The sequence below is a fragment of the Mesocricetus auratus genome, unplaced genomic scaffold, assembly GCF_017639785.1.
Source record: "Mesocricetus auratus isolate SY011 unplaced genomic scaffold, BCM_Maur_2.0 Super-Scaffold_100013, whole genome shotgun sequence".
NCBI lineage: Eukaryota > Metazoa > Chordata > Mammalia > Rodentia > Cricetidae > Mesocricetus > Mesocricetus auratus.
Genome location: NW_024429196.1, coordinates 46017302 through 46038395, shown reverse-complemented (window position 1 = coordinate 46038395; position 21094 = coordinate 46017302). Strand labels below are relative to the sequence as shown.

Genomic DNA, 21094 nt, shown 5'->3' with positions numbered 1-21094 from the left:
TGGGTCAGAAAACTGTACAGTCTAAGATCAGTTTATAATTTACGAAGAAAATAGAAAGTTTTGTTTCTCTGAGTTGAAATTTGCTGAGCACTGCGGGAAATATTGCAAGTTTTTGACAGAAGGCTTGATGCTTTGCTCACTATTTGAGATGTGCATGAAGCCCGAGGCTTCGGGGATCATTATTTGAGAAAAATCGAGCAATTCGATGTAGGGAATTTTGACATTTTTGGCTTTTTTTGAGGTATAACAAACACAACTCTGCATCCGAGAGGACACTCCGCGGCTGCCAGCGAGGCGGGCTGGACAGCGCACCAATCACGACACAGCTCCGCCCTATATAAACGGGCGGGCGCAGCGCCGCGGCCCGAGTCCCGGCCAGTGCCTCTGCTTCCGGCTCGAGTCCTCTCTTCTCACACACGCTTCGCTATGTCCGAGACTGCGCCTGCCGCGCCTGCCGCACCGGCCCCCGCCGAGAAGACACCCGTCAAGAAGAAGGCCCGTAAGGCCGCAGGTGGCGCGAAACGCAAGGCGTCCGGGCCCCCGGTGTCCGAGCTCATCACCAAGGCTGTGGCCGCCTCCAAGGAGCGCAGCGGCGTGTCCCTGGCCGCGCTCAAGAAGGCGCTGGCGGCCGCCGGCTACGATGTGGAGAAGAACAACAGCCGCATCAAGCTGGGGCTCAAGAGCCTGGTGAGCAAGGGCACCCTGGTGCAGACCAAGGGCACCGGCGCCTCCGGCTCCTTCAAGCTCAACAAGAAGGCGGCTTCCGGCGAGGCCAAGCCTAAAGCCAAAAAGGCAGGCGCGGCCAAGGCTAAGAAGCCCGCCGGCGCAGCCAAGAAGCCCAAGAAGGCTACGGGAGCAGCTACCCCCAAGAAGAGCACCAAGAAGACCCCAAAGAAGGCGAAGAAGCCAGCTGCAGCTGCGGGAGCCAAAAAAGCTAAGAGCCCGAAAAAGGCGAAGGCAGCTAAGCCCAAGAAGGCGCCCAAGAGCCCTGCCAAGGCAAAAGCGGTGAAGCCCAAGGCGGCCAAACCAAAAACCGCCAAGCCTAAGGCAGCTAAGCCAAAGAAAACCGCAGCCAAGAAGAAGTAATTTTCTTTGGCCAAATGCTTTGCAGCCCAACAACCCAAAGGCTCTTTTCAGAGCCACCCACAAATCTCAGTAAAGGAGCTGTTGCGCATTTCGAGGGGGCGTGGCCACGGTGGGAACGCCAGAGAGTGGGCTGTGCTCAGCGGGAGAAGTACAGGGCGGTGGTGTCCGGGTGTGCGCGGTGTTACAAGTGTGGTTTGGGAGTTAGCTAGTAAGCCACGCTTCTAAAGGGCAAGTGGTAGATATTTCCTGCCTGGGTCCATACATAACTTATTTTATGTACGGAGGCACAGTGGTAAAATACACACATGGTGAGCACTAGGCAAATAAAATGAAAAGGTTTAACTGCTGATTGCAGTAAACTTTTTAGGAGTTTACAATGGATCGTTAGCACTAAAAAACGGTTCAGCGCAGATTTAAGTTAGACAAAGGGCTTGGCAAGCGCCGCTAAATTTCATCGAAGTTCTCACTGGTGAGTCACCCCCCCCCACAGAAACAATTTACCCTTAAAAACTATCATTCCCCACGTTTAGCAGCGATCGTACTTGAAAAGGTTAGCTATCGCAGATGTGTGCACCTTAGTTTATACTTCCTGATTGGTGAACGTGAAGTGACCAGACAGCCAATGAAACAGTAGACTATGAAGTGTCGTTTACGTTCCTATTCGTGACGAAACACTAAAACTAATCCAATCCTGAAGGAAATCTTATTAACCTCATTTGAATACTGCGTAATGTAAATGGTTGTGGTGTAACTGGTGGCGGGGTGGGTTTTTTTTAGTTTGGTTTGGTTTAGTTTTTTCTTGTTTTGTTCTGTTTCCAAATGTTTGTTTGGTGTATCTGATACAGGGAGTTAAAATTTTATACAATGCTTGAGCTGGCTGAGTCCGCGCCTGCCCGGAAGAACTGTCCCCAGGGCGCAGGACAGCAAGAAGCGACAGCTTAGCCACTAGGAGAATTGCACGGTGTGTAAGTACAAGGTTCTGAAGCAGGTGCACCCCGATACAGGCGTCTCTTCCAAGGCCCTGGACAGCCTGAGAGAAGTCGCTCCGCACTCAGTAGATCCAGGCGGCCATTCGCCTGCCTGGTCCAGGGACTTGGACAAGCACCAAGGTTGTCACCACATAAACCACCCGAGTAGGCATTTTCACTCTTGATTTCAGACTCTTTTCAGAGCCGTGCATCCTTTCACCAAATGAGTAGTAGTTTCAAGTATCCTCAGATTTAAAACTTTTCCCCCCTAGTCTGTTGTGCACGTGGTCAAGAAGTCTAGCCCAAGTTAACCTGAAATTCCCAGTTCTTTCCAAGTGAAAATTATCTTGTGTGCACCACCATGCCTGTCTTCTCATGCTACTTCTGTTTGTGAGAAATCCGTGATGCCCTGGAAATGCGAGTAATTGGCAATAGCATCCAGGAACCGCAGTCACTAACACGTACAAGTCTATATGGTTAATTGACTGTCACTTAATTACAAGTACTAATATTAACTAAAGGTGTCGTTTTAAGGGTGCAGCTCTCTGTTCCGGTGTATAAGTGTCCAAGTTCCTTTTCTAGAAACTGAATTGATCTTAGACTCCCAAGATTGCTCTCCCTAAACACAAATGAGCATGCTCAATTTCATTTGGCTTGGAGCATTTTCTTTCTTTTTCTCCTCAAACTGTTTCCTTATATAAGGTATGTGCTGCTGACAGGGTGTCTTAAGACAAGAATTTCCAACAGAAATGTGGATATTTGGGGATGCTTGCTTTGCAAGTGAGCCACTTTTGTTGTGACTGGATTTGCCTCTGACTGATATTAAGTAGCCTCTGTCTGGAAAAAGAGAAAGCAATCTGGCATGTTCAGGTGCTCTGCTACTGAATCTTTTTTTCCGAGATTGTTTCTCTGTGTAGCTATTGGAGCCTGTCCTGGAACTAGCTCTTGTAAGCCAGGCTTTTCTCCAAATCACAGAGATCTGCCTGCCTCTACCTCCCAAGTGCTGGGATTAAAGCACCGCCCAGCCCTGTTACTTTATCTTAGACAGTTATCTGGTTCACTGTCTTTGAGCAACTTTCAGCAAATATGTTCTCTGGGTGCCTGTTGGGATGTGATACCTGCTGAAGCCAGAAGGAGGAAAACCCAGGTGTAACTGTGTGTTTACAATACAAACTGGCATCTTGTGGGTGAGGAAGAGACAGTAGAAAAAATAAATTAAGGAAATAGAGAGGTGGGGGAAGGGACGTAGGTAGGAAACAAGTAGATATGTGTCATAAATCACAATGTGGATCAGGAATAATTTGAAGTAAATTGGACGTGATGGAGGAAGTAATGAATTTAGAAACTTCCCACACCCTCATATTTCCGGATTCAATTTTTGTATAATATGATAACTTTCATACATGTATGGATAAATAAAAATCCTGATGATTTCCTATCACCAAGTAGGGCACTGGCTAGCTCAAGGAACTTGGCTTGTGTCAAACCCTAAGATCTACAGTTGACTTTTGTCCAGCCTAAATTTGGCTACCCACTGATGACTACACAGAAAAGCCCAAGCTCTGAACTTACTTCTGGACTGGGCTTGTTTATTTATTCCCAGCATTCAGACCAAAAAATACGAGTAGCTAAACTGAGGATTTAATTCAGATTTTGCTAAGGTATTTTGTGTCCTAGACCACCAGGAAGATCTGGTATTAATTATTACTATGAGGACTGTGTGTCAATAAATGTTGTAGAAATCATAGCTGAGAATTTTCTAGGGTTGATGGATTTCTCAATACTAGAAGTAAATAAATGAAAAAATTACAAAATGGTCATGACATCATGTTGAGTCAAACTATAAGCACTTAACCAATACAATTTATATTGTCTGGAGGCTCTCTTCTGGCCTCATTGGGAACCAGGCACACATGCAATGCACATATATAAATGAAGGCAAAATATTCATATACATAAAACAAAAATAAACAAATCTCACTTACTGGAGCCCATTCTATATGGAAAGATACCTTGCTCAGCCTAGACACAGGGATGGGGTGGGGGTTCCTTGGTCCTGCCTCAAAGAGATGATGGGACAGACTTAGTAGACTTCCTAGGCAAGGCCATCCAAGGTGCAGATGGGAGGTGGGATGGAGGGAAATGAGAGCAGGAAGAGAAGAGGGAGGGGGAACTGGGATTGGAATGGAAAAAATAAATTTAAAAATGAATAAATAGATCTCTTTGAAAGGAAAAAAAGAAAGCCATGGAGTGTGGTTGTACACACCTTTAATTCCAGCACTCATGAGGCAAAAGCAGGAAGATATCTATGAGCTTCAGGTCAACCTTGTCTACATGTCAAGTTCTACCAATGACTACACAGTGAGACCGTGACTCAAGAAAAGAAAAGAAAGGTTAATAGTCATCATTGTCTTTTAAGTTCCTTTCCATAATAATCATTTGAGGGCTTATGAATTATAGCATTTCCTTATGTATGTGTGTACTATTTATTGAGCCGTGGTTCCTTTCTAACTCTTAATTTTCAGTAAGTAATTATTTATGGATTTCATCCTTTCTATTTTTGGCATCTCATGAAATTGTACCCTTCCCTTTTTTGACCTGTTTACAGAAGTTTAGGTTGAGTTGAATTCCTAATGCTGGTTCCAGCTTGCATTCATAAGACAGGTAATTTTTGTTCATTTTGTATTATTAAATTAAATGTGCCTGGAGTATTTTGTTATTCTTTTACATGTTTTTTTTCAACTTTTGGTCACATATGACTCATTATGTTAGATTTTCTTTGAGACCTACCTTCCCTAGGTTTTGCCATTAAGATTATAGTAGCTTCATAATTGTGTTTATCTATTGCTGTTTAGAAAAAGAAGTCCCAAACCTGAGTACTTAAATCAATGAGTATCTAATATTATGTCCTGTGGGTCAAAAATTAAGTGGGAGACTAAAACTCAAGGATCTTTCCTAAGGGTAAAATCAAATGAAATCATGGCTGTGGTCATCCAAGAGCTTTGAAATATTTGAATGTTCCAAAGAGCTTCAGCATTTGCTATACAGAGCCATTCAGATGCCTCATTGGTCATCTTCAAAACAAGAATCCCAGCATAGAAGGCTGAAAGAAGAAGATTGCTGGTAATCGCAGGACAGCCTGGTCTATATAATAAGACAGCCTTAGCCGGGCGGTGGTGGCACACGCCTTTAATCCCAGCACTCGGGAGGCAGAGGCAGGCGGATCTCTGTGAGTTCGAGGCCGGGCTGGACCGATAGCCTCCAAAACAATACAGAGAAACCCTGTCTCGTAAAAACCAAAAAAAAAAAAAAAAAAGAGAGAGCCTTTTCTCAGGAAAAGAAACGGGGGAAAAGAGCACCCTACCCAAGGTGATGTTTGCCTTTAATTCCAGCATTGGTGAGGTAGAGGCAGGCAGATCTCTGTAAGTTCTAGGCCAGCCAGGCCTACATAGTGATATCCTGTGAAAGAAAGGGAGAGAGAGAGAGAGAGAGAGAGAGAGAGAGAGAGAGAGAGAGAGAGAGAGAGAGAGAGAGAGAGAGAGAGAGAGAGAGAGAGAGAGAGAAGGAGGGAGAAACAACTGTTACATTCTAACCTTTACCATGGATACAATGACTCTACTAGATTCCCACTACAAAGATACAGATTGACAACCTAGGAAAACCCCCAGGCCCCCAGGACCTTGACAATGAGACTCGTTTCTAGGCCTCAGTCCCATGCACAACAGTGCCTGCTTACACTGCTCAGTTTCAATTTCTTTCTAGCCAGACACAGATATGGTTTTGCCAATGTTTCCACCACAAGTGACACTAATAGACTGTCCAGAACAGATCAGGGTCACTGAAAAATAAAATATTCTTTAAAGATATGATGGTTTGAACAAGAATGCCTTCCATAGTCTCATAGTTGGTCCCTAGTTTGAGGAAGTGTGACACTGGAGGTAGAATTTGAGGTTTCACAGCACCCTAGCCATGCCCAGTTAGTACTCTCTGCCTCTTGCTTGTGGACTGTTGGGCCTAAAAAGGCTCAGCTATGAGGCCCAATGTAATTTCCTGAGTCTGGCTAGTTTGGCGACCTGTCTGTGGCCTGTAACCTCGATTTGGGGGTGACTCAGCAAAGCCTGATGTAAGACTGCCCCCTGCCTAGCTACCTGCCTGCTTGGTGGAATACTATTGGCCCTTAACTCCTTAGGTCACCTTACCCTATCCTAAGATTCCCATCCCCTACTTCAGTTCCTGCCAGTTGGAATAAAGCAAGATCCTGCTTCAACAGACTCCCGACTCAGTGTGTGTTTCTCCCAGGTAACTGGGCAGGCAGTGGGGGTAGGGGATCTGAGTCATTGGCACTCACCATGACACTCAACCCCTGGAAGAGACCAACTGGACTGGCCCTTCCCCAGTCAGTCCTACCTGCTTGAGGACCCAGCAGTGGGCTGGCAAGATGACTCAACAGATAGAAGTGGTTTCTTATTTGCTAACATTGAAAATGATATTGTCCTTAAAACTAAATATGGACAAAATATAGCTTGGTGGTAGAGCACCTGCCTACCATGTGTAAGAGTCCTGAGTACAGATCCAAGACAACAAAGAGATTGACTTTCTTTATTGAGTTCTCTCACATCCTTTCCTGTCCCATGGTGGTAGACAGGCTTTGCTGGGCTATGTCTGGTAGGAATAGCATCAAGGACCTCTTATCTCACTCCTCACTCCCTGAAACTTCTCCCCACATTGTGTCACCATTCCTCATCATATCCTGGGAGTCCTCCTCTTGTGTTCCCAGAAATGGGCTTCTTGGTTCTTCACCAGTTTCTCACACTGACAGCTTTGTGATGTGAGGAATACTGTTTTGTTTTAGTTTTTGTTTTTCTTGAAGGAAATCCTCAGACATTCTAGACAAACCTATTCCCACTGATCTGTTTTCTTAGCCTCCTTTCCCTTTTTAATCTTTAGATAACACCCCACTAATTCATCTCCCAAACTGACCTTGACTTCACAATACAGGCCAGGCCAGTCTTGACCATATAACCTTCCTGCCTCAGCCTCTAGGTAAGTAGGATTATCCCACAATTGAAAGAATAGCGTCACTTTTTTTATATGTCTTCTGTTTTTGTGTGTGTGTGTGTGTGTGTGTGTGTGTGTGTGTGTGTGTGTGTGTGTGCACGCACTTGTGGCAGTCAGAGTAAGGAGTATATTAGGCAGATAGAAAAACCAGGCATGGGCTTCTGAAAAGGCCTTCTTCCTGGGCTGGTTCCTGCACTAACATTTTGGAAGAAGGTAAGGAAAATGGGAGGGCCCAGACCCTAGGCACATCCCTGCCACTGGGATTCCCAAATGCATGTTTGTCCTCAGACTCTGGCTGGAATTGGCAGCCTGCCTCAATGGAGTCTTCTGCTCTTCTTTGCTTTTTTCTTGATTATTTTCCTTTTTCTTTTGCTCTAAAAGCATTTCTGCCTGTTGTTTTTCCTGAGACAATTATTTGTGAATCCCACAAAGCAAACTCTCCTAACACCATGTGGGTCCCAGAGTCAGGACTCCATCAAGGAGCCAAGCTTGGCAGCAAACGCCTTTGCCTGCTGAGTCATCTCACCAATCTCTGAAACCCTCCTTTTACAAACTCTGCCTGTCGCTGACCTCTGCACTTCCATAGTTAGTTGCATATCATACATTATTGCTATATGTTTATTTTAGGATCATTTCTGCTTGCTCCATTTCAGATACACTTGAGCATCCCTTGCCCCTTGCTTTATTAATCTCCCCCTTTTTATTTACCTAGACCCCTAAAAATCATTATTTTATAGCTTCTGTCAGAGAATTTCAATCTCTGAAATTTTTTGCTTATCTGGGGAACTCACGGTGAGGAGATAAAAGATTTATGTTTGATGACTGATGACTGTTCCAAGTTGCCTGTTTTTCTCTTTAACATCATATCACTTACTTATAACCTTATATTTGAACATCATAAGTCCTTGATGGTGAGTCTGCAGCATAAAAGGCACATAATGAATAATAGCTTAATAAACGATTTTGGCAAACCTAGAAAATCTCTTGCCAACTTCAAAACGTGTTTGACAATCTCAGAAGATGGTTTGCCCTTGTGCACCACTAGGTGGCGCGGCGAGACTGCATCATTTTTAATTCCAGGGCACTTGAAAACACTGCATTAATCTTTGGGTCCAATTTCTTCCTCCACCCTCTTCCAGTTTTGTAAACAAGCAGATTATACGGGACACTGTTTTTCGTTCCTGTTTTTGTTGTTGTCGTTTTGAATTTATTCTTCGTTCAGTAAAAAAATGTGCAACTCTACTCCAAGACAACAGATAAGAACTCCCAAATCTCAGATCTGATCTTGACAGTTACCCAAGGAATTCTAGTCTGTATGTTCATTACCGTTTTAGGTCTTAGGTGTGTGTTGTTCTATAGAGTTTAGAGGGTTCTTCCATTGTTATATAATTTCTTTTTTAAGCAGGCAAGGATGGGCTCCTGTGGGGTAAGGAGTTTCTCTGGTCCTTAGGGGCCTAGGTGTTTTGCAGTAAAAGATTTTCAGAATGTCAGGTCTTCATCTTCCAAAAGAAAAAAGAAATCCTTCCAGTTTCCCTTTCTATCACTAGCATGTTGAGTCTTAGTCTTTTGTCTGATAGTAAGGTTGTTATGTAGCATTCTCCAGTAAACACTACCCAGGTATATTTTTCTTTCATTGCTGTCTAAATCCATGCATGATTTGTTTTCAGGCTCATATACTTGTATATTTATTTTATATTATATGCATTTGTATAATAATTATAGCATGTAATTAATATACATATGGGTCCCTTATTTTAAAAACCATTATAGAACACTGTGCATATTCTAGCACTGGTACATTTTTAGAAAGCAGAAGTAAACATAAACTTTCTTTTCTCTGAGCTCACACATACACAGAAAAACCTTGGAATATATTTTAGTTAATGTGATTTTTAAGTTTTATTTGATGAAGTGTGAAAAAACAGTTTGTGGATGTGGAGAGATTTCACAAAGCAAGCTTCATCAGAACGGTCTTATTGTGAGCATTCTGCCATCTGTTCTAGTTGGTTGGTTGATTGACTCTTGGTTTCCTTTTGTTTTGAGACAGGATCTCCTGTAGCCCATGCTGGGCTAGAACTCACTATGTAGCTAAAAATGACCATGAAGACCTCATCCACCTGCCTCCACTTCACAAGTGCTGGAAATACAGCACATGTAACACAGGACCTGCTCTGACTTACCTTTCAAGCTAGCATCTTGTGGTCTAGTAACACCCTTCAGCACAGCATCGTCTGATGAAGACCTCACCAGAGAACGAGCAATTCCCACCAGGAGCTCTGCCCTCATGGTGAGTGACACACACCGTACATCACTGATACATGTCTACATCTACACCACACTAACACAATGCCAAGTGTGTTTCCTAGTCATTCATATGCATGAAGCCCAGCACTTTTTTTTTTTTCTGAGACAGGGTTTCTCTGTGGCTTTGGAGGCTGTCCTGGAACTAGCTCTTGTAGATCAGGCTGCCTCTGCCTCCCAAGTGCTGGGATCAAAGGCGTGCGCCACCACCGCCCAGCTGGCCCAGCACATTTTAAATGAGATACTACTTACTGTACCTGACAATACTGACCATGATCTGAGGTGGCCCTGGAAGACAACAGCAGTTAAAGGCACCCTAAATGTCTTCTTAAAATGACTTCCTTCAAGGAATTTTTTTTCTGAGAACAAAACCAAATACAGAACCTCTAAATTCCTACTCTCTCCCTCATAAATAATAACCTGCCTGTCTTGCATATTAGTTTAAACAAAATGTTTCTTAATTTTAGTTAAAATTGCTCCTTCATGGAGGCCCTTGGAGTTTCTGAGGCCCTCGTCTCTGTGCATGCTTATGACCCTACTTTTGAGAGTAGACTAGCTTCAAGCAAAAGCATTCTTTGGTCTTCTATCCTACCTGGCAGCATTTCACCACCCTATCCAATGTGAAGTAACATAAAACCATTTCTACTCTGCTTTTACTGGGAGCTATGGGAAATGAGACAGGGTGTCTCATAACCAAAACTAGGAATGGAAGCATTAAATTGGTGTTATAAAGGGATTACCAATAAATTTGCTTAGAAAACGTTATGTTTACGGAAGTTTCTTTCCTGCCTGGTCCCACAGCCATGTAGTCCCAAATAATCACACTGAGGCTTATACTAATTATAAACTGTTTGGCCAATAGCTTAGCCTTTTATTGGCTAGCTCTCTTTTAATTTTTTTTTTTTTGGTTTTTTTTTTTTTTTCGAGACAGGGTTTCTCTGTATTGTTTTGGAGGCTGTCCTGGAACTCGCTCTGTAGACCAGGCTGGCCTCGAACTTACAGAGATCTGCCTGCCTCTGCCTCCCCAGTGCTGGGATTAAAGGCGTGCGCCACCAACGCCCGGCTTCTCTTTTAATTATTAACCCATGTCTATTAATCTGTGTATCTCCACATGGTCTTGGCTTACCAGAGAATGCACAGGCATCTTCCGGACTCTGCCTACTGCCTTTCTCTATCCCTGTTTGGATTGCCCACCTGGCTAAATCCTGCCTGTCCTTTGGCCGAAACAGCTTTATTCATCAACCAATAAGAGAGACATAATCACAGCATACAGAAGGACCTCCCCAATCAACATTAAGTTGCACAAAAGTTAAAATTTAGCACAAGAGCCTTGCCTCTACCAGGAAGTTTAGAGAAGATGACCCTTGCTGACAGGTGATAATTAATCCCTACACCTGGGTCAGAATTCCACAGGATGAACCTGGTTAGCAGCTGCCTAGGAACTGCAGCACAGGTCCATTTCCAGGAAACTATGTCAATACTTGGCATTATCCATCTCTCCATTTGTCTAAAAAACCAAACCTTGGAATTGCATTCTGGGAAACAGGTTTAACTGCTCAAAAATGTAACCTGGGACCAGGAACCTATATAAACTGTCAAGGTTTTCTGTTCGGAGGGGTTGTGCACAATTATTACAAGCTTTTTCTTATTGATATCTAAGTACTTGGAGTGATTGCTCACTGGGAAGGCATATGAACTCTACAACAAAACAAGAAATGAACCTCATCTTCCCACCCCTATATCCCAACTTCTGAGGTTTTAGGTACCTGGCCCTTTTCTGATTTCCCCATGAAAGGCTTTTGCTTGGGAACCCAGGGGGAGCAGGAGGCAGACTGACTTTTGTGGTAAGAGTGTTCAAATCTATATCTCAGTGTTCAAAATGTAACAGGGCCCCAGACCTTAGCACAGCTGACTCCATAAGAAGTACATTCAAGCTGCAAAACTTAGGTATATAGACAGCACCACCTGCCAAAAACTAAAACAAAGGCCTAACCCATCAAAATCCACGGTTCTGGGAAAGTCTCTAAATGCGCTAACCTTGTTTTTTTGGTTCCTATAGTTCTGCTTCTGGCTAACTGCTCTTGTTAACTGAAGTATGTCAACCCAAGACATGGCTTTTGTGCTTAAAAGTCCACACTGAAAATGGCTTGAGGCTACATTGGGATCCAAAACATCCACTGTAGTCACTGTCTGGCTAATGAAAACGTTCTATTGATTTAAACCCGTGCCGGCACAATCTTCTCTGGTGAATGTCCCACAGCACAAAGTACTATTATGTCATTATACTATTATCAACTGAAGGGTTTAAACTTTCCCACTTTTACAACTGAATTTAGGTTTGAGTTCTCTGAGAGGGGCAAACAGGTGTCTCTCCCAACAAAGGGAAATTTATCAACAAATTACCTTCAGGGATGAGTGAGAGAGCATGACCATGACCTGAGTCAGCCCCACAGTGTTTCAAGGACAGTTCCTGCAACCCGCTTGAAACTCAGCCAATTATGGCCACAGATAAAACCTCAGGCAACTAAAAGTATACTAATGTAACTGCTGCCTGCTTAACCAATTGTATCTGAGATGACGTAACTGTCCTTAAAATTCCCTTAGTTGTGATTAAAAGGAGCCTGCACACTCCTCTCAGGGTCGTTATTTTGTACAGGAGAACGACCCACAAGCATGCTGGAATAGCTCATTGCTCTTGCATACTATTGAGTCTGGAGTCTCACTTCAGTGTTTGTTTCCTCAGACCCTTACACACCATCCAGGTGGTTTTTTAACTTGCTCCTGTGTGATCAGATGTAAAATGGGATCCATATAAGATTACAGATAACCTTGTTCGCCTTTACTCATCAGCGCAGAAGGATAGTCGTCTTGTCTGGACAAGCAATTCCAGGAAGGGCACGAGAGCCCTACATCTGCAAGAACTTCTTAGTTCCCAATCTGTAGTAACCCCATTCAGGTGAAAGACCCCTACCCAGGACTCCCTAGGAAAAGAAAAGCAAGGCCAGGCCGTTGCCTAATGAAAAAAAACCCAGACCAGGTGCCTCGCCCAGCTGGCAGAATGTCAAACAGGATCTGTGGTCACCAGAGCAGTCATGGGACCCGGATAATAATTGCTGAAGCGTGCCAGGGTCTTTTATGTGGCAATACCAGGACACCTAGTCCGTGGGAACTAACCCTGCCCCCAAGATGAGCCAATGAAATGCCTGTTGCTATGCTGATACTTATGTAACCATTAAAACTCTATAAATATTGTGTTCCCTGCAAGCTCAGTATGCTCTGCACCCGAGTTGCAGTAGCATCCGCAGGCGCCTGTGTACTCAATAAATCACCTCTTGCATTTGCAGCCAGTGGTCTGGCCCCGGTTCTTGGGCAGAGGGCTCGGTTCAGTGGCCGTCACTTTGATGCGAGGTCTTTCACAGGGAGACCACAACAGCCGGTTCCAGCCAGACTTACTGGTCCAATCCATGTTTGGAGGAAAGTGTGTGGATTAAGAAATGACAGACAGAGCCGGGCAGTGGTGGTGCACGCCTTTAATCCCAGCACTCGGGAGGCAGAGGCAGACGTATCTCTGTGAGTTCAAGGCCAGGCTGGACCAACAGCCTCCAAAACAATACAGAGAAACCCTGTCTCGTAAAAACAAAAACAAAAACAAAAAAAAAATGACAGGCAGAAAAACTAAAGATACCCAAAAAAGGGAAAAAAGGACAGAGACACAGATTAGGGCTGGGGGCATCCAGTGAATACTGAACCACCCATGTTTACTGGTTTTTATATGCCCATCAAAAGAGGGGGGAAAGGCAAAGAACAAAAAGACTTACTTCCTTAATTCTCCAAATACTCAGTAACCACACCTTAGTCTAATTCTCTCATTATCTGGCCTTGAGGGTTAAGAGTAACCACACCTTAGACCAAGTCTCTTGTTATTTAGGTAAGACATCCACACCTTAGACCCAACATCATTTGGTAGTCACAACTTAGACCTTTAGGTCTTATAACTTTAACCTTGGAATACTGAGGATAGTTTTTTAACTCTCTGACATTTACTCAAGATGAAGCAGAGCTATTGCTTTGGACCCTGATGCCAAGCCCCTCACCCTCCCCCTATGAGGGTTGAAGCCAGGTTTTTCCCTTTGCAGACCCTCCCTTTTCTGATGGGAGGCTGCCACTCCCAGTGTGCACTAGTACACATAGTCCTATCTGCGGAAGGTCAGTCTCCCAGCTCTCTGCCTCGGAAATCTATCATCATGTGCCAAAACCGAGGAAGGGCACCCAAGGTCAACCAGAACCCTCCACAAAGATGGGCCTCCCTTGTCCTCATCCACTCACAGGCCCCAGGCCACAATTAGGCCTGGCAGGGCCATCCATCTCTTTCAAATAGCCATTTCTTTCCTTCTCAATCTCCATCCTTCTCTCCCCGAATTTCCTTCTGTTTTATTCTGAGACTTTGACATCCAAATGGGAGTCCTTTCTCCATTTGACCAAACCATGAATCCAACACAGCCAAAATATTAGGACAAGGTAAGTCATAGGTCTTAACTAAAAGGCAACCCAATTAGGTCTCCTGGAATCCCCCATCTAGTCTTCAAACTGCTCATTCAAGGGCTCCCAGAGCTTTCCAGACCCCACAAGTTCACCTGGTCAAGAATTCCAGGAACTCTCCACAGGCCATCGAGACTCTCTCAGTGAATATTCCCTGGGCCCCTCTGTCTCTGAACTCTTGGAAAATACAAGAATAGGGACACCATCCTACTTTCCAGATACATATAGTTAATCTGAAACCTGAGGAATGCCTCCAAGTTGCTGAATTTGACCCTTTTTTTTTTTTTTTTTTTTTTTTTTTTACTTTAGGAACACACCTGGAATGGGTTCCAAATTGTCTATCCCTTAGCCTGTCTGGTCTAATCTAAAAGAGCTCCATTCAGGAGATCTCAGACTGACCACACTTGTTCAGCTCGCAGGCCCAACTTGGCCTCAATATAATTAATTAGACAATGGCCACCACTGGTTCAAATTTGAAATTTTCACTTTCAATATCTCAATTGATGTAGATAACTTCCTAAGACAAAATGGAAAATGATCTGATGACCTTCCCCCAGCTCCTCATAACACTTCTCATCCCCGACACTCAGCTGTCACTTGCAACTGAGCCAGTGCCCAAATGCAGGCTACCATTTGAACTGGTTTTCTAAACACACTTCCCCTGAGACAGAATAGTAGTTCTGTTTGGAGAACTCATCTGCCTTTGATTTATAGTCTGCCTCTGTTTCTGCCCCAGCCAACTTGGAAACTTTTGCTTGTATCTATAATTTTCTGTTTGGTGGCTTTTGGTTACAAGTCCTTATATTATTGGCAACTTGATGTCTTTATAGGAGAAAAAAATACTTGTTAAGCTTTTCAGGTTGTCACCCTCTGTAGACACACAAACTGGTTATGGGTAGATCTTTGTTCAGTATAACAGACATCCAAATGTCTTTGTGGGATAGACAATATTTGAAAATAGCCACGTGCTGCTTTATTTTACTGAAAGACTGGCTCTGAAAATGGGATTTGTCTGCCCATTTCAGACTCAAACAAGTTTGTCTCAAATTTCCCTTCAAAGCCCCTGTAGCAGGGAGAAGGAGAACAACAAAACAGCTCAGGAAACAAACATATTTGCTTGAAAACAGCTAAGAGGTAAAATATTTCCATTAGGGGTCACTGTTGTTTATCTCATACTAATTTTTTAATCAAGAGAAATTTATATATGAATGTTAAAATGGCCAAACATAATTACAGATAGCTGGCTCTCTGAGTCTCCCCCTTTCTTGGTTTTGTTTACAAAAATGCTCCTCCATTCAAGTCATGGATATCTTTGAAGCTCTGGCTAGAATGTAATTTTATTTATTTCAGAATTTGTAAGACTTTTAGAAATATGGTTTTAAAATTTGAACAATCCCGAGCACTGTAAAACTTATAATAAAAAGGGGTTGATAGGTAAAAGTCTATGTATGAGAAATCTTCATTTGTATAGCATACCATATATGCAACTTGTGCTCAACTCTTGTTTAGGAAAATAGAATGAAACAAAATGCAGGTTTAAAAATGTTTAAACAATAAACAAATATAAAATATAAGGTTATGTTTGGGGGGTAAAAATAAAAGTTTAAAATATTTTGGATAAGAATGATTTTTATGAGATAAAATGATTATTATTATCCTAAGAGTAAAAAAAAATAAATTAATAAGGGCAAAGTAACAAAAACTCAAAGTCATATTGCAGGAGCTCTGAGTAAGTTATACAAGGTGTATGCAACATATAGGACGTAGGAATAAAATATGTTCAATAATTAAGGTTTGTAAGTTCCTATGTTATAATTGCTAGCATCCAGGCACACCCTGGCCCCACCCCCTTGGGGACCTGGGTCAACCCTGAGCAAATACCTTGTCTCTGTATGCAGCCACAAAAGGTCCCTTTGAGAGACAAGCTCTGCCCACTCCCACTCTCTCTTCCCACTGTTCCTCTAAAGAAGCATGCAGGCTTTGTCAGCCTCTCCCCTCTCCACTCTTCCCCCTCCCCTCTCCTCCCCCTCCTCTCCTCTTCTCTTCCTCTCTCTTCCTCTGTCTCTCTCTGTCTCTCTGTCTCTCTGTCTCTCTCTGTCTCTCTCTGTCTCTCACTTTCTCTCTCTCTCTCTGTCTCTCTGTCTCTCTCTGTCTCTCTCTGTCTCTCTCTGTCTCTCTCTCTCCCCTTTGGCTTTCCCCACTTCCTTCCTTTCCCCCAATAAAACTTCCCTCGTAAGAAGTTCTGCCTGCATGGCTTATTTGGCTCCCACCTGCCATGGGATTCGCCAAGGTCCCCCTTGTGCCTGAATATCATATCTGTTCCTGCTAACAAAAACTGGCTTCACGATGTATGTCTAATTGCTTGTGTCTTTGCTAATTTCGGTAAGCTTTAGCTATTTTGAAAAACTGAATCACAAAAACTATATTTTCTAAAACTATGCAACAAAAAGATCAGGAAAATGAGGTTCCCAGTCTCTCCACAGACTGTATGCAAAGTTTATTTTGATACTAAGAGTTTCTATTCAAAATTGTAATTTTTAAGGCTTAAAATATTAACGGGGATAAAAATAGAAAATACTAATCTTATGGGAGTTACTAACGTATTAACTGTTTAATATAACTAAAACACAAAAGTTAATGATCAGTCATCTAACAAATGATCAAATATTTTATGTGCTTAGAACTGTTTGTGACCATGCTATGTATACATGTAATTCATTTACATAGACAAGCTTGGAGGTAAAGACCAACTCATATCTCCCATTGTATCTTCTGTATACATTGTCAACAGGCCTAAAACAAGTCACTCAAAACAAGTTTAAAGTAAACATTGTCTGCCTATTGTAAAATATTCTAAATTATTTCTAACCAGTGTAAAAATAGCTGGTTATAAAAAATTAAATGCTTGAGTAAAATAGGTTAAATTTACAATACACTTGTATGACAGGACATCCCATGGCCCAAGAACTGCCGTTCACCTTGGATGGGACACAGTTCCATCACAGCACACTGCATGCTAGTGCTATGATAAAGCTACAGGGATTTCATGGCTGGCGAAGGTAACCGAGGTCGGGGACAAACATGCCAGGCAGACAGAGCATAGTGAGAAGTTTTCTTAGAAAGGCGCGGGACGGGGAAGGAAAGAGAAAAGAGGTAAAGAGACACAGAAACAGAGAGGGGACAGAAGAGCGGTCCTGTCTACCACAAGAGAACATCGGGAATGAGAGCAGGAAATAAAGAACAAGGGGGTGGGGGGGTCTTTCTTTTAAAGGGGTCCTTTGCACTGCACGCTGACCAGGGTGCTGCCTGAGTGCATCCTGCCAGGTGACAGGAGCAGGCCAGATAATGCCTGAATCCTTACACCTAGCTTTCTTGCATGATAAGGAAGCATGGGGCAATAAGACTTGCTAGAAGCCTGTGTCTTCTGTCTCTGGCTGTGTAGGCCAGACCAGGACAACCTCCTCCTTGTCTATAGGGAAGATGAACTACTCCTCATGTCTCACATGACAGTCAAGGATCTTAGAGTCTGTATGAACACCCTAGATGTCTTCCAAGCAACAGAAAGAAAGCAGTAATCATTCTGTCCTCGATGTATCCTGAACTGACTTATGAGAAAGCTGTAAGCATGAAAATATTGCACCTAAGCTATCACACAGCTGGCAAGGGACATGAATGCTAATTCAATTGGCCATGTCCTTTACCTGGCTTTCAGTTCTTGCTTTTAGCAAAACCTAATTCCAAGGTCCACACACTAACCCCCCCCATGTTCTCCGATTAAAGGAGGCTTCTAGGCACTCTGACATCAAACTGACAGTTTGGGGTAAATTATTCAGAATATCCAAGAAGTGTCTTTGGAAACTTTGCTAGATAATCCTATAAAAGTGACTCAGTAGAATTCTATGTGTCTTTTAATGTGTTAGATGCTGAATTTAACTGACTTCCTTTACAAAGCTTTTAGGTACTTATTCTTAATGCAGAAGTCTGATGCAATGAACAGCTAAATACAGTTCCTCTCCTTCTACAGAACCCTCGTAATATGGTCTAGCCGGTGCAAGCCAGGAAAGATCCTGTGGCTTCCATCCTTGTTCTTCGGAGATCTCTTGAGCCTTGGAACAAGTACACTAAATGAGCTCCCCATGTTAGCAGACTGGAGGACTGTGTTCTTTGTCACTGGTGTCATGGCTTTTTCCTGTTGGCTGTCCTGTCACTGAACATCGGGCATGAAAGGGTTGGTTGGTGTTGCCTCTACTTGGTTTGTTATTCTCTCTTTCTGAAAGCATGACTGTAGCTCTTCCAGATGAGAATCTGATACTTATGGTTGGAATCAACACAGGTTCATTTGCAATTTCTGGAAAAACACAAGCAAATCTTTTTTCAAAGGCCAGCACTACATCTGGTCCATTCCTGTGTCAGGGTTTCCCAATAGACAAAAGCTGTGGGTTGGGGGCTATTTTGACCATGATATAACTCCATGGTATGTGACCATCCACACTGCAAGTGAAAAAAATTAATCACAGCTACATACAAAGATTAAAAGGAGGCAACAGTCCTAATGTAGTCGTCTCCCCTTTTGTTTTTCTAATTGAAGCTTTTAGACCACGCAGCCTCTCTATCATTGGGTGACCTTGGGGGATATAAGGTATCTCTATCTTATGAATAATATTCTATCTTGAAAAAAAAAGACTTGAAAGGGTTACAAACATATACTGGACCATTACCAGTTTTAACCTATTTTGCCATCCCCATAAGGAAAACCCAATATGGCATGTGAGTGATCACATGTGAAACTAATTCACCAGAAAGAGCTTTACCACATATACATGTGAATAAATATTCACTACAAACGTGAACGTATTGTAACTTTCCGAAGTAAGGTATGTGGGTAACATCCGTCTACCAGCTGGGATTAACTTTAATTCCTCTGAGGTTCACAATATCCAGTTTTCTCATTGAGTTAAGGGTACACAGGTGTTCCAAGAATTAATTACTTGTGAAGCTTGTTCTTTGATAGTAGAAATTTGGTCTTGTAACATTTTAGCAGGCTGATGTAATAAAACATGTGATTCAACAACTGTCTCAAATACAGGAGCTGTCAATTTATCAACCTCAAAATTCCCTTTTACTAGTTTTGGTAAACCAGAGTGTTACTTCAAATGACTGATAAAATAGAGAAGGTAGACTCTTTGCCTGGTTATTAGTTGCAAGTTATCAAACAATAGCAATAACAATGAATGAGATAGTTTTGACCTGTGCTGTTTCTATTTGAGCAATGTTCACTGCATACTGTGAATCAGAAATGACACTAAGGGGGTTTGTTACATATTGGAGTATACAACAGGTTTTTCTTTATATCACTAGCTCTCCAATAATGACATGGAGATTTTTTTATTAATTAGGGAAGCTTAGCCTTAGCTTAGGCTTATTCCCAAGTAGCTCTTAACCTTAACACTTAAATTCATCCATTTATATTAATCTATATTTTGCCATGAGGCTTGTTACATCTCCTTAGTACTATATATCCAATTTCCTCCTCATCTGATTGGCAAATATTTAGCACGTCAGATTCTTTCCCAGAGTTTATATCTCTCCCTGGAAGTCACACCTATCATCTCTTGGCTAGTTATTGACCATTCTTATAGCTCTTTATTAAACCAATCAGATAGTGTCTTAGGAAGGTTAGGTTAAACAGAGACACATCTTCACACAGTATACAAAATGATTACTTCAACAGGAGAATAGGTGAGGGATTACTTACAGGGGTAGAAATTCAGGAACCCAAAGACAGCTGCATCACCTAAGCCTATCCCAGGACAGATGACAGCTCACAAAGACTGGGTAACCTGGAGCACACTATACAGCCTGAGGCAGACCAACAAGGTGGAGACTGTCCCTTCCAAGTCATCCAGTCTGTTTAAACCTCTTCCAGGCAGCTCAGATGATTTCTGCTTCTACCAGTTAGTAGGTCTGGTCTCAGAGTATTTGCAGCTTGGCTTGTTTACTCTTGGGAAGAAGAGCCTGGTGAATCTGCTCAGTTTCAGGGACTTCCATAAAGATTTACCTTCCTGCTTAAGGAGCATCTCTGCAGGATGGAATGATTCAATTCTGGAGGAAACTGCTACACAACACTTGTCCATTATAGCTACTGTCAATAAATACTCTGGTGGAATCTTTTAGAGGAATAAAAAAAATGTTATTTTAGGGCAAAAATAAGAAGTTATAGGATGGGAATAAATAAATTTATTATAGGGAAAATGGTTCCTGATTGTTAAGTCCAAAGCAAGCCCAGACAATGTCCTAAAATGACAGTCCTAACTCATGCAGGACTCTGACCAGGTAACAGAAGCATTGTTACTAGATAAACTTAGCATTCCTCAGTACCTCCTACTGTGGTTTCTGCTTACCAGGAAAGTCACTATCACCCTTACCATCAAGGACCCCAGGCTGTTCTGAGCCACAAGCCTCCTCCCACCACTACCTTCCCAATAAGACTGGCAAGGCTTTTCCCACCAGCTGCTGTCCTCTAGTCTTAGAACCAGGTAGTTTGTTCACCCAATAAACTCTTCCTTCTACTCACAGAGTGGTATGGTTCCATGAATTTACTGCACCTTCATTTGCAGTGATTTTTGGAAGGGACAGAAAAAGTAAATCTAATTTGATCTTCAGGATATAAAGGAATGATTGTTTAAAAAGCTTTTAAATCTGAAACTCTCATATGCCATAGAACAATGAGGGAGGCCAGGTGGCAAGGATCTCATAGCTTGCATACTAGTATTAATGGCTCTTAAATTATTTAATAATCTCCATTTACCAGATTTTTTCTTTCTTTTTTTTTTTTTTTTTTTTTTTTTTTTTTGGTTTTTCGAGACAGGGTTTCTCTGTGGCTTTGGAGGCTGTCCTGGAACTAGCTCTTGTAGACCAGGCTGGCCTCGAACTCACAGAGATCCGCCTGCCTCTGCCTCCCAAGTGCTGGGATTAAAGGCGTGCGCCACCAACGCCCAGCCAGATTTTTTCTTAATGGCAAATACAGGCGTATACCAGGGAATACTGTAGCTGTTCTACAATTAATTCTTTAATAGCCACAAGTTTCTCCCTGAGTAGGAGCCACTGAAAGCCAAGTACTGGGCTCAACAGCTCTAAACTAA

The 21094-nt window shown here is 42.6% G+C and overlaps 1 protein-coding gene across 2 annotated transcripts; it reads left to right on the top strand.

Moving 5' to 3' along the window:
- The first annotated feature begins 375 nt into the window (after window positions 1–375).
- LOC101828346 (histone H1.4) lies at window positions 376–19020 on the top strand. 2 transcript variants are annotated; one of them, XM_005066470.4, is made up of 4 exons: window positions 376–2047; window positions 4663–4718; window positions 9160–9399; window positions 17977–19020. In XM_005066470.4, exon 1 carries the CDS (start codon window positions 427–429, stop codon window positions 1084–1086), a length of 660 nt encoding a protein of 219 aa, XP_005066527.1. In that variant the 5' UTR covers window positions 376–426; the 3' UTR covers window positions 1087–2047; window positions 4663–4718; window positions 9160–9399; window positions 17977–19020. The 2 variants fall into 2 exon arrangements, with proteins under 2 accessions (XP_005066527.1, XP_040611605.1); XM_040755671.1 differs by having other exon boundaries at window positions 376–2051.
- Window positions 19021–21094: the final 2074 nt, after the last annotated feature.

Coding starts and splice junctions, on each gene's coding strand:
- LOC101828346 (XM_005066470.4), top strand. CDS start 427: ATGTCCGAGACTGCGCCTGCCGCGCCTGCCGCACCGGCCCCCGCCGAG.